Source organism: Budorcas taxicolor, chromosome 23 (assembly GCF_023091745.1).
Source record: "Budorcas taxicolor isolate Tak-1 chromosome 23, Takin1.1, whole genome shotgun sequence".
Taxonomy (NCBI): domain Eukaryota; kingdom Metazoa; phylum Chordata; class Mammalia; order Artiodactyla; family Bovidae; genus Budorcas; species Budorcas taxicolor.
In genome coordinates, this window is record NC_068932.1 from 23,286,880 (window position 1) to 23,300,915 (window position 14,036).

The 14,036-nt window shown below is 47.2% G+C and overlaps 1 protein-coding gene across 1 annotated transcript in view; it reads left to right on the forward strand.

Moving 5' to 3' along the window:
- The window catches only part of CNNM2 (cyclin and CBS domain divalent metal cation transport mediator 2), a 167,157-nt gene extending 159,493 nt beyond the window's left edge, over positions 1 to 7,664 (forward strand). The window contains exons 7-8 of the mRNA XM_052660895.1: positions 6,535 to 6,719; positions 7,367 to 7,664. Of these exons, the coding sequence (XP_052516855.1) occupies positions 6,535 to 6,719; positions 7,367 to 7,576 (395 nt within the window). The 3' untranslated portion in view covers positions 7,577 to 7,664. The remainder of the gene's footprint in view (positions 1 to 6,534; positions 6,720 to 7,366) is intronic.
- Positions 7,665 to 14,036: the final 6,372 nt, after the last annotated feature.

Here is a 14,036-nt window from a genome sequence, read left to right on the forward strand (position 1 = left end):
TTCCACCTTCCGTCAGGCAGGTGGCCCCACTTCTCCTGTCTCGCTTTCTTCTTTTTGAAATTAGTACAGTGCACATTCTTAAGGAGCTCCTGGTTCTTGCCCCGCAGGAGAATGTGGTCATGCCTTCCTAATATGTCCAGCTGCTAAAGAGAACGGCAAAGGTTTAATCTCTCTTTAATTAAAATTGCTGGGCTTTCCTACTTGGTAGTCCAGTTTTTCTGTATTTTGTTCAATACAGCTTCTATTTTAAAATCTGACTGAAACTGTATCTCCTCATCCAGTTTCAGCAAAAGTCTAAAATGCCAATACTTGGTAAAGGAGGCAATACTTACTTGTCTTAGAAGGAACGTTACATTTTTCAGGTCTTTGTTCTTAAAAGATTTGAGGGTGTTTGGCCGTAAGATACTAATCAGGCTGCTTGAATCTGACCAGCTGACAGAATATACGTATATACATATACGTATATGCATGTATACATACATGTGTATACATAAACATGTATTTATTTAAATGTATGTTGGTATTTTTTTCTTCCCTTTTTATTTGCTGGCATCTGCTACTGATTTAAAATGTCCTACATACTGAAGTAAAGTGACTTTTGGATGAAGCTCCTGGAAATGTCATTTGTGTTTCACTTTTTCTTAGTGATTTCATAGTTCAGCCTGTTCCATCTGATCTAGTCATAAGAAAATCCATTTTGGGGGTCCAGGCCTTCAGGCTGCTGGCATTACAATAATAAGATACCTGATGAATGGAGGTTGAACACCACCAGTGATTTGCCAGCAGTTCCACACAGGGCCTCACAGCTCTAAGGGAGGAGGCTGGGCTGTTTGATTGTGTCTTTCTAGCTGACTAGCTAATGAAAGGATTCCTGGGTAGGATGAATAAAATAAGCCAAGACAAAAAAAAAAAATTCTAAGAAGGCATAAGAGCAATTAAAATAGATTTTTTTTTTTGGTAATTATCATCATAAAACCTTGGCACATAAATTTGGCAACAAAACCTGCACTGGGGGGTGGCAACTTGAAGTCTTTGTTATCTTTGGGTGTGAAGACTTGCACATCTCACCATATGCTGACAAAAGGTGAGCGTGCTAGTTTCTGTTAAGTTGCAGAAAAGGTCCTGGAAAACGGTCTATTGCTCTGGACTGTGGCTGTGATGCCAGGCAGTGGTTTCCTGGCAAAGGGGAGGGTTTATCTCTCAAAAAACAGAGGTTGGTGGGCTGAGAGGAAGCTAACTGGGAGTCTATAGATACCTTGGGAGACCAGAGAAATTGCCCTGTAATCCTCCTCAGGAGAAAAGTAACAGGAGATTGAGAAGCAGAAAGCCTCATGACAGTGATCGGGCAACGCACAGGATCTGATCAAATAAGAAAATCGCTCTTTAAATGTTTTTATTTATTTATTTATAATTTATTTTTCGGCTGTGCCGTACAGCTTGCGGGATCTTAGTTCCCTGAACCTGGGCCCCCAGCAGTGAAAGCGCTGAGTCCTAACCACTGGACAGCCAGAACATTCCCAAATGTCTTGTTTTCATAACGTTAAATTGAAACTCAAAGAAGTAAAAACCATTTCAGAAGTATCTGTAGATTTGGGGCTACAGCCTGGGGATAGAGTGGGATCCCTTGTTTCACAGATGGTTGCATCTGTCAGCCTGTGCAAAGTTACCAGGAGTGCAGAGAAGCTTGATACTGAGGGTAGGAGAATGGTGGAGAGGTCTGGGGTGGGGCTTCGGGGAAAGATTATAATAATGTTAACGAGGCTCATTCATCGGCACTTACTGGGTGTCAGACCCCATGCTAAGTGCTTTACCTTATCTCATGTTGACTCATCATCAGACCGGGTGCTAGATATAAGCTGGGTGCCCCATATAAGCCGGGTGCTAGATAAGGAATCAGGCTTAGCAAAGTCAGGCCATCTGATCAAAGTTAGGTCACCTGCTAAATAGAAGATATCTGATAAATCATTAATTTGCCATGTTCTCTTAAATGGAAGCAACAAGAGGACATGCTGTTGAGTTTAATTTTGACCAACAATGGAAAATTGGCTCTTGACATGAAAACTGTAGAGAAAGTTGTGACATGAAAATTTTGGGAGACAATGAACCCATCGTATGAGCTTCCTTGGGTACTTGCCATGTTTTGTTCTGCTTGTCATATTTAAACAGGGACTTTTGCTCAGTGGTCTCTCACATGGTGGTCCGGATGGGCTAAGAAAAGATAAAATGCGAGGTGAATGGTTGAATTATTTGGCCCAGAGAAGGAGATTTCAGAGCACTATCTTCAAACTCCTCAGGGCTATTCCAAGTAGCAGAGGAGTGGAAGTTACTCGATAGAGCTCCATAGAGTGGAGAGGCTGTTACTTGAAGTTGAGGAAGCAAATTTTGACGGCTCTGATGACAGACTTTCCTGTCGTTGAAGGGTGGGACCAGCTGAGAGCCAGTCAGAACCACATTGGAAAGAGGAGCCAGCCATCAGATGGGAGACATTGTGCAATTCAGTGTGGGCACTCGGTTGGTATTTGTGCAGTAGGTTTGACTAGAAAAGCAAAAATGGAAGAAACCTTGGTGAGGGGTGGTGGGTTTTATTTTTAATGAAATGTGTTAGAAGCTATGGTGAATGTGCCTTTAAAAGCAGCAACATTAGACTCACCTGGATTTCCTTTCACTTTGTTTTAATGAAAAAGTTCATTGACGACTGCCCCAGCACCTAAGCTAACCTAATCAAACCTTCTAAAGAGGTTTGATGTCTCCCACGGTGCTTGACTATTCTTGCCTTGAAAACGCCATGAACAGTATGAAAAGGCAAAATGACAGGATACTGAAAGAGGAACTCCCCAGGTCAGTAGGTGCCCAGTATGCTACTGGAGATCAGTGGAGAAATAACTCCAGAAAGCATGAAGGGATGGAGCCAAAGCAAAAACAATACCCAGTTCTGGATGTGACTGGTGATAGAAGCAAGGTCCAATGCTGTAAAGAGCAATATTGCATAGGAACCTGGAATGTTAGGTCCATGAATCAAGGCAAATTGAAAGTGGTCAAACAGAAGATGGCAAGGGTGAACGTCGACATTCTAGGAATCAGCGAACTAAAATGGACTGAAATGGGTGAATTTAACTCAGATGACCATTATATCTATCTACTACTGTGGGCAGGAATCCCTTAGAAGAAAAGGAGTAGCCATCATGGTCAACAAGAGTCCAAAATGCAGTAGTTGGATGCAATCTCAAAAACGACAGAATGATTTCTGTTCGTTTCCAAGGCAAACCATTCAGTATCACAGTAATCCAAGCCTATGCCCCACCCAGTAACGCTGAAGAAGCTGAACGGTTCTATGAAGACCTGCAAGGTCTTTTAGAACTAACACCCAAAAAAGATGGCCTTTTCATTATGGGGGACTGGAATGCAAAAGTGGGAAGTCAAGAAACACCTGAGGTAACAGGCAAATTTGGCCTTGGAATACGGAGTGAAGCAGGGCAAAGGCTAATAGAGTTTTGCCAAGAGAACACACTGGTCATAGCAAACACCCTCTTCCAACAACACAAGAGAAGGCTCTACACGTGGACATCACCAGATGGTCAACACCAAAATCAGATTGATTATATTCTTTGCAGCCAAAGATGGAGAAGCTCTATACAGTCAGCAAAAATAAGACCGGGAGCTGACTGTGGCTCAGATCATGAACTCCTTATTGCCAAATTCAGACTTAAATTGAAGAAAGTGGGGGAAACCACTAGAGCTTTCAGGTATGACCTAAATCAAATCCCTTATGATTATACAGTGGAAGTGAGAAATAGATTTAAGGGACTAGATCTAATAGATAGAGGGCCTGATGAACTATGGACGGAGATTTGTGACATTGTACAGGAGACAGGGATCAAAACCACCCCCATGGAAAAGAAATGCAAAAAAGCAAAATGGCTGTCTGGGAAGGCCTTACAAATAGCTGTGAAAAGAAGAGAAGTGAAAAGCAAAAGATACAAGCATCTGAATGCAGAGTTCCAAAGAATAGCAAGGAGAGATAAGAAAGCCTTCCTCAGCGATCAATGCAAAGAAATAGAGGAAAACAACAGAATGGGAAAGACTAGAGATCTCTTCAAGAAAATTAGAGATACCGAGGGAACATTTGGAGAAGGCAATGGCACCCCACTCCAGTACCCTTGCCTGGAAAATCCCATGGACAGAGGAGCCTGGAAGGCTGCAGTCCATGGGGTTGCTGAGGGTCGGGCACGACTGAGCGACTTCACTTTCACTTTTCACTTTCATGCATTGGAGAAGGAAATGGCAACCCACTCCAGTGTTCTTGCCTGGAGAATCCCAGGGACGGGGGAGCCTGGTGGGCTGCCCTCAATGGGGTTGCACAGAGTCGGACATGACTGAAGTGACTTAGCAGCTTAGCAGTAGCAAGGGAACATTTCATGCAAAGATGGGCTCGATAAAGGAAGAAATGGTATGGACCTAACAGAAGCAGAAGATATTAAGAAGAGGTGGCAAGAATACACAGAACTGTACGAAAAAGATCTTCACGACCCAGATAATCACGATGGTGTGATCACTCACCTAGAGCCAGACATCTTGGAATGTGAGTCAAGTGGGCCTTAGAAAGCATTAGTATGAACAAAGCTAGTGGAGGTCATGGAATTCCAGTTGAGCTATTTCAAATCCTAAAAGATGATGCTGTCAAAGTGCTGCACTCAATATGCCAGCAAATTCGGAAAACTCAGCAGTGGCCACAGGGACTGGAAAAGGTCAGTTTTCATTCCAATCCCAAAGAAAGACAATTCCAAAGAATGTTCAAACGACTACACAATTGTATTCATCTTGCACGCTAGTAAAGTACTGCTCAAAATTCTCCAAGCCAGGCTTCAGCAATACGTGAACCGTGAACTTCCAGATGTTCAAGCTGGTTTTAGAAAAGGCAGAGGAACCAGAGATCAAATTGCCAACATACGCTGGATCATGGAAAAAGCAAGAGAGTTCCAGAAAAACATTTATTTCTGCTTTATTGACTATGCCAAAGCCTTTGACTGTGTGGATCACAATAAACTGTGGAAAATTCTGAAAGAGATGGGAATACCAGACCACCTGACCTGCCTCTTGAGAATTCTATATGCAGGTCAGGAAGCAACAGTTAGAACTGGACATGGAACTACAGACTGGTTCCAAATAGGAAAAGGAGTACGTCAAGGCTGTATATTGTCACCCTGCTTATTTAACTTATATGCAGAGTACATCATGAGAAACGCTGGGCTGGATGAAGCAGAAGCTGGAATCAAGACTGCCTGGAGAAATATCAATAACCTCAGATATGCAGATGACACCACCCTTACGGCAGAAAGTGAAGAGGAACTAAAAAGCCTCTCAATGAAAGTGAAAGAGGAGAGTGAAAAAGTTGGCGTAAAGCTCAAGATTCAGAAAACGCAGATCATGGCATCTGGTTCCGTCACTTCATGGGAAATAGATGGGGAAACAGTGACAGACTTTATTTTGGGGGGCTCCAAAATCACTGCAGATGGTGATTGCAGCCGTGAAATTAAAAGATACTTTCTCCTTGGAAGAAAAGTTATGACCAACCTAGATAGCATATTGAAAGGCAGAGACATTACTTTGCCAACAAAGGTCCGTCTAGTCAAGGCTGTGGTTTTTCCTATGGTCATGTGTGGATGTGAGAGTTGGACTGTGAAGAAAGCTGAGTGCCAAAGAATTGATGCTTTTGAACCTGTGGTGTTGGAGAAAGCTCTTGAGAGTCCCTTGGACTGCAAGGAGATCCAATCAGTCCATTCTAAAGGAGATCAGTCCTGGGTGTTCATTGGAAGGACTGATGTTGAAGCTGAAACTCCAATACTTTGGCCACCTCATGTGAAGAGTTGACTCATTGGAAAAGTCTCTGATGCTGGAAGGGGTCGGGGGCAGGAGGAGAAGGGGATGACAGAGAATCAGATGGCTGGATGGCATCACCGACTCCATGGACATGACTGAGTGAACTCCAGGAGTTGGTGATGGACAGGGAGGCCTGGCGTGCTGTGATTCATGGGGTCGCAAAGAGTCGGACACGACTGAGCGACTGAACTGAACTGAGGGTGCTTAAATCCTGAGACGTCCTGAGGCTGCCTTTCAGGGATTTTACTGGGGTCAGAGGCAAAGATCACAGGATTGGCTGAGAAGTATGAACAGGTAGACCTGTTTTGATCCTTTAAAAACACATACTGACTTAGGAACATTCTCAAGTGTTTTTGCTCCTGGCAAAATGATGCTGTGCTGCCTTCCTGCAGCCTAGGCCTTTATCAAGTAGCTTCTGTGTCTGGGGCCTCACCTCCCCTGACATAGCTTACAGCCACGGATCTTTACGTATTGGAGACTCAGTGTGTTCATGTGGATGGGGCTGGGAATCTGTTGCAGGAGAAGCTGTGAGCATGCTGTCAGAGACCCTGCAGTTGAGCTTGTTTATTACTGTACGTGGAAAATAAAGAGCTGACTTTGAGTGACATCTGACCTCACTTAAAAGGCAGCTGGTTTTTTTTTTCCCTCCTTTTCCAGGTGAAAACAAGTCACCTCCTCGCCCGTGCGGCTTGAATCACTCGGACTCTCTTAGTCGCAGCGACCGAATTGATGCGGTAACGCCGACTCTGGGGAGTAGCAACAATCAGCTCAACTCTGCATTCCTCCAGGTCTACATCCCCGACTACTCAGTGCGAGCCCTCTCCGATCTCCAGTTTGTTAAGGTGAGGGAAGGGTGGCCCGGCTGGGCCTGGCAGGGGAAGGTCTGCTTCCCTTGTGAGCAGGTGGCTCCCTGGCCCCTGCACGGAGCCTTCCTTGGTCATTTTGCGGGGGCCCTGCCTCTAGCTCCTGGGCCCCTGCCTCCGCCGGGGAAGACCATTGATCTCCCTGGCTCTGTCCAGTGAGCTGCCAAATCAGATGTAGCTTTCTTTTTCAGGGAGTGAGAGCTGGAGATGGTAAGAAAAAGAGGAAACCTTTTCAGCCAGTCTTCACGGACTTCTGAGAAACTTGGAGGATTTGCTAGGGAGAACCCTCAGCTTACCTCCTCCCCCGAGACAGAGCTTTTTTCTCAGTCTGGAATAAAAATGGCTTTGAGGGGATGAGCCAGCTTTAGCTGATGGAAGCCTGTCTTCATTTTCTAGTCTGGGTGGAATTTTGAGACAAACTTTGGATATAGCTTATACCAGTATAAACTGACCTGTTCATAGAGTCAACATGAACTGTAAAAAGTGACTGAAGAATGGTTTTCACCTAGGGCAACTACTTGGGCCCTTCAGGGGATATAAGGTATAATAAATGTAATGCCATGTGGAGAAAAGATAGCCTAAAAATATTATCTTGGTTTGTTTTCTGTACCATCTCCTGGCCCCAGATCTCAAGACAGCAATACCAAAATGCCTTGATGGCATCCCGGATGGACAAGACTCCTCAGTCTTCAGACAGTGAAAACACTAAAATCGAATTGACTCTTACGGAGCTGCACGACGGGTTGCCGGATGAGACGGCCAACCTGCTCAACGAACAGAACTGTGTGACGCACACCAAGGCCAACCACAGCCTGCACAGCGAAGGCGCCATCTAGGGCGCCCGGCCCCCACACCAGGCTGCCGGCCTCCCGCCGTCCGACCGTGAATCCCACTAGTGTGAGCTTGTGTGCCATGCTGCATCCTGCAACGTCCTGACACCAAAGACTCTGTCCCCTTCCTGGAAGCAGCAGAGGAGGCTGGGGAGGGCAGGCATGGAAACCGGAGACAGGAAGTCGACAGCCAGGGCGTGGCATTTCGAGATTATGGAGATGAACTTCTTCCACCCAAATAGAATCATGTTTATTTTTTCAGCTGTACCTTTTATCATTATTCACTCTCCTCCTCCCTCGATTTGCATGAAGTTGAAAATTGTCGCGATTTATTTTTTCCGAGAGATCATGTTTTTAAAAAGTGTCTTTTGCAGAGTTGTAAGTTGTTCTGTCTGAACTCTGCTGTGACCCCATGATGTGACCGTAAGAGGATGGACTTGTCCCTCCAGTGGCCTCCCTTGGGCTCTCCCTCCCCACCGCCCCAGGGAGGGGCACCCTTCCTCTGTGCCCCAGTGGGTGTCGCTGTTGAACTTGAAGGATGAATGACACAGACCTGTGAAGGCTGTTGGCCCTGTGGTGGAGCCCAAACAGGGACCCACAGTTGCTTCTCTGAGCTCAGTGTTGTTTTAAGTTAATGTTTAATGGTGTCTCTTCCCTCAGAAAGGTTTAACATTTGCTTGGAATGCGATTTTGCTCCCACTCTAAGGAATTTTTTTTATCACCAAAATGAATGTTAATGAATTTTAAACTGATGGTTTATCTTTGCAAGAGGCCAGGGTGGATCCCCCCCAACATTCCCCCAGCCTGGGACCTCTGGCTCTGCCAGGCCTCTTCCCCATCTGAACCTCCAGAGCGCCGTCATCCCACCCCACCCCCGGCCTTGCTCTTGTTAACCCAAGATGCTGCTACACAGATGCCAAATGGAAATCTTCCACGGAGCCCTCGAGTAAACTCGAGGTGTGTCGTCCACGCTCCTGCCCTTCCTGCTGGGACGGTATGTGGTTGTTAGAAAAGCAGTCAGACCTTCCAGCTGTGCTCTGCGCCCCGCCGAGAACGCACGTCGACCCATGTGTCTCACGGAGGGAACTCCCGGGACTGCCAGCCCCTGCCCCTCCATCCAGGGAGCCAACTGTCCCTCTTCCCCTCAGCCCTGGGCCCATGTGGCCCAGCAGGGGCTGTGTGTCCCCACCCGAGGACCTCTGTGCCTCTGCCTCAGACTCGGCCCATGCCAGAGAGGCTGCCTGTAACAGCCAGGGTCAGTTTGGTCCCAAACAGGGATTCAGAAACCAAATGTGTGTCATGGCCATTTCATGTGCCTCTCTGTCTTATTTTAATACCAGATTCATCACGTGTAGTGAGATCAATGTCAGGAGGTATTTCTTGAATGACTGAATTCTTAACTCTTAGCTGTGTTTTAAGTGTTAACCCAAGGGATATGTGCATTTTGGGGGCAACATTCATAAACTGAAGTGACTTCCTACTGACCACAGTTTTCATGTAGACCCGTCAGTCCGCGCTGTGCCCAGTCTCTAGGCAAGAAGATAGCATTTTCTCCACTGGGTCTCACTGCACGAAGGGAAGCCCTGGGGCTAAGCGGCAGTTTCTTCTTCCTCCAGGTAGGACTGTGCACCCCAGGCTGGGCGCGGGTGGGTGGGAGCTGTGGTGGGGGAAGAACCAGAAACACACTGGGCTTGCCTCCCAGGGAGCAGCTCGGTGGCTCCAGGGTCGCGTGCGTGCCCGGTGCATGGCTTCCCCTGGTACGTCGGTCCTAGAGCATCTTCCCAGAAGGTGCCATGTTCCTTGGTGAGGGAAGTACTGCCTCATTTGGTAGCAGTCACTGGGGTGCCCCCTTAGGGGCTGAGTGGCCTGCTGCCAGCACCCAAGATGCCACCAATGGGATGGCACTGCCACCGTCAGGCTTGACATAAAGTGTAAAGGTCTTGCTTTCTTAAGATGCATTGAGCTGAGCAGCCAGCGTGATGCACACTGCCAGCGTGATGTGACTCTGGAACTGGGATTGTCTGTGTAGGGGGGCATGCAGAAATGCGAGTTCCCTGTAATAAGGGAAACCTGGGCCTTGCTGGGGAAGGTTTCTCTGCCCTAGCCCCCAGCCCACACTCTGGGCCGGGACAGCACATGCTGTCCCAGTGGTGGAGCGAGGCTGCCAAGCCATGGTACCTCCAGGATCTCCACCCATCAGCTTCCCCTGGCCTATCTGCTTCGATCTGCCTCCCCACACAGTCCATCTCTAGGCGCGTTGCTCCTGGAAGGAGCCTCTGGAATCACTTAGTGTGTTGGATCTTTTTTGGAGTCCACCTGCTCCTCTGAGAATCCTAAAGCCCTGGTGAGAGGATTCCAGCTGCTGGCTCCTTGGCTTCAGGGAGAAATGGATAACTTGTCCACACTGCCAATACCTGCTCAGTGTGGCTCTTTGAAAAGTTCTCTCTAAAGGAGCTGGTGGCAGGAGGGCTTTGCCGTGGGGCTCCTGGAGGATGAAATTTTAGTCTCCCAAGTTCGTATTTATTTTCTATAAACTACTCTTTATCTTTGATTTTTCGCACTGTTTTATAGCAACAGGGAATCCCAAGTAGGTCCTGTCTGGTCCCTGAAGGAATGAAAGCTAACGTTTGGCAACAGTTACATCTTCTTTGGGGAAAGCTTAGGACCCTTCAGATGGTAACACTCAACATCTGGGTGATAGATATCTCTTCCAGACCCCACTTTCCTTCTGGAAACTAACTTCAGGCTATTGAAGGAGAGATGCTGGCTTATTGCTTCTGTGAGGCAGGCAAGCAGGAGAATGACTTGAGCTTAGAAGGTGTGTGCAATTCGTGTCTATAAAGTAAACGGGAGCAGGGCAGATAATTGAGATCTTGATGTGTGGTGGCCAGTCCTTAGCACCACCAGTGGATCGTCCTCTCCTTGGGCTGCTGGCTTTGTAAGCGTGGGTGAGGAAGTGGGTCAAGGAGCAGACACAGGGCCTGGGGTTCTGACTCATGTGGGAGCCCTACTGTCTGGCCCAGGGCCTTGCTCTGCTATTCAGCATCCTCTGGGGCCCCTGCAGTGAGCCCTGGCTCTGAGGGACCAGACAGGGCCACCTCCTGCTCCTGAGCAGCCATTCTGGCATCCTGAAGGTTCCTCCTGTAACTAGATTCTGGTATCCAGGTGTTCCCAGGACAATCTTTTTCTTCATAAATGAGGCTTCCTAGTGCTTTAGAGGTTCTCTCTCTCTTAATTCTCTGTTCATCTTGCACATCAGGCAAGTCCAAAATCAAGTGTTTAAACTTTTAGGAGAACAGAACCTTAAGATTTGTGCATGGAAATTGGGATGTTAGTCAACTTATAGTTAGCTTAAGCCTTGGTTCTTACATAATTTGAATTTGAAAGAGCACCCCATGTAACTTCCCTCCCCTCCCTCCTCACCTCACTTCTGGGAGAGCTCAGTGCCCATGCTGACAGGATTGTCTTCCCTCGGTGGGAAGAATAGGGCATCTTGCCATTTCCTAATATTATTTCAAGGAACTTTTGTGCACATGTTGAATGTAAAACTTCACACTATTATGGAACATTAACTGTGAATATATTGACCTGTGCTGTCCCCGGTACCATACAGTTAAAGGACCAGCTTTTCCATGTCTTGGAAAACAGTGCTAGGTACAAAAAGTGCATTTCCCTTAGGAAATGAAGCAACAGGAATTTGGGCTAAGCAGGGACCATGAACTTCTGTCCTCAAATTACCTCAAATCGAGGAGCAGACCGAAGTAGGCCCTGGCCCCCTGAGCCCGTGTCATGGCTGGTCAAAAACAAAACCCAACCCTGTCGCCTACTGAAAACCAGCCAGGGATCTGACCACTTTCTCCTTTCCTGGGCCAGGAGACCAGTGTCCCTCCAGTGTTCTCCAGGGCCCAGTCCAGGCAGAGGAGTCACCTGGGCTGGCACAGGAAGGTGCTCACCTTGTTCCCTGGGCTTCTAAGCAGGAGGCCACCAGGCAGGATTGGCCTGGGGCATGTCCCATGACACCAGCTCCTTGTTAGCACGAGGGCGGGAACAACTTCCCTCTCCACTTGAATCCTGGAGATGGTTTTTCTTGCAGAGCGGTGGGGACTGCCAGACTGAGCTGGGCAGTTCAGGGCGTGGAGCTTTCTGAAGTGCCACTGCTCACTTTCTTACTTGAGGACATGGGCTCTGGTCCCACCCAGGTCAGGTATGGTTGTGTTATGGCCTCCAGACTAGTGGTGCTTCAGGCTAGCAAGGGCATCTTGGAGGGCTGGCAAGTTAATGCAGAATTAGGGGGGATTTAAGAAGTTCAATACGAAAGTGATTGGGAATTCAGAAACTCTTCCCATGTAAACATTATCAGTGAGCAACCTACTCAGTGGATTTTTATACCTCAGGGCCATTTGCAGATTTTTATTTTTCCACATTTCTTTTGTATTTGAGTGGGCTGTTAGAAGAGATGAGTTTGGGGAATGTTGTTCATTTGCTGTTCATTGCCTCTGTGGCCAAGCCAAGATTGCTCAAGGCTGTGACGGTGGGCCTTCCACCTCCAGCACGTGCAGGCATCCTTCCTACAGGGAGCGCTTATGAGCTGGCTTTCCTCCTGCCCTGTCTGGAGATGCCAGGAGTCCCTGGTCAGCCCTGAGAACAGGAGGGAAGAGGGCAGTTCACAGCAGCTGCAGCACTTGAGGCAGCTTTCCATCCCACCATCTGGGGCTGGGGACCTTCTTTGCAGACTTCTGTGGTTGACTCGGCTCAAGTAAGCTTTTTGTATATGCTAGAGCCACTGACATCATCTCAGAAGAATTGTTTTAAATATCGGGCTGTACTTGAAGCAACATGGAAACAAAAGGTTGCAAGTGGCAAGAGAGTAAAGTTCTAGGAGTTTGCATGCCAAGGTTTATATGTACACAGATCCAACACGCAGTATAAAACTTGAGTACCCATTTTCAAGTTTGAATACCCACTGGGTATCAGACATGAACGACTTGGAAGAATGACTGAGAGTACTGTGTTCATTGGCAGCATATCTTCTGGATTTGCTCACATCTGACCAACAAGGATTCATTTGAGAAGTGGGCCCGTATTCCTCTTCAGACTTACCCTGGAGAGAACTATAAAGTGTGGACCTGGAGGACCCTGGGTGCCTGCCCTTAGGTTGGGAGGCGCAGGCCCCTTGGGTATAAACAGCTGGTTTCAGGCTCACAGAGCAGAAGGGAGAGGGAGAAAAGAGGAAGGCCTCAGGACTCTCATTCCCGAGAGCCCAGCCTCACCCTGGTTCATTACTCCCCATGTCTAAAGTCTACTGTGAAGGTGGAATGCGTCAGTCCATTGACTTTTCGTTTCCGGAGTCCTTTAAGTCCACAAATGTATATGCTTTATTTTATATTATTATTTATTATGTACATACGCCTCTACTGTTAGTGCATCGTCTGTGACTGAGATGAGATCTGTTCCCGAGCCCCTCATCCATGGAGCCCAGGGTTCTGTTGTCTTTCAGAGTGGGTGAGAAGGAGTTTTGTTTGTTTTCGTCTCTTACGTTGGTCCTAGTATGCCAGGCCCTTTATTGGACCCACCTCTGTTCCTGACAGCAAGTGTTTTGAGATGAGGATGGAGGCAGGTCTCGTACTCCACGGCAGGGCCTCTTCAGGGACCTCTGTGAAGTACTTTAGAGGTGGTTTTGTGGTGACCGGGTCTGTTCTCTAGGCAGTGGTACAGCATGGCTTTGAGGCCAGGGCCTCCACTCCCACACTCCGAAGCCAGGTTGGTGGCCTGGCCCCACAACAGGGATGGTCTCCAATTCCCACCTTGGATCACAGGATCCATCTCTGTGCACCGGGGAAGCTGCCTGCCCACTTGGGCTTCTGAGATGCCTTTTCTTGGTTTTGAGGTCCAATGCCAGCACTGCCTTGGCGCCTCACAGAAGACCTGCTTTGAGTCTGATTTCTACCCTCCTTAGTCTTTACTCACTGTATCATAGTGTACATTTCATGCTTTGCAGCAGCAGAGTTTTCTGAACACAGTTATCTAGAGCTGTGTCCATAAACCTAAATAAGCACAAACGACATGTATAGGTTTCATGAGCTGATTGTCATAATGAATGCATTTTATAATTCAAATGATGTTGTAGATTTACAATCTATTTATTTTGTATCAATTTATTTGTAAATTTTGTGATTGTTTTAAAGGTTTTTGTTCATTTCTATTATTCTATTTAGATAAATGATTTCTGTTCACCCTTCTAGCGAATGTGTGTTCCCTCTCTCCCCTATCACCTCTGCCAACACAGGCCTAGTGGGAAAGCTGGGATTGATTGTCACCAAGGCAACACAGCAGGGCATTTCCTTTGAATGTACACTACCAAGTCTTACATTAAAAGAGAAGCAGGTGCTAGAACTTGAGCCTCCAACTTCCAGCCTAGTACACCAACTTCCAGCCAACAGCAGGGCTGTGTTCTCTTTTTCAAGGA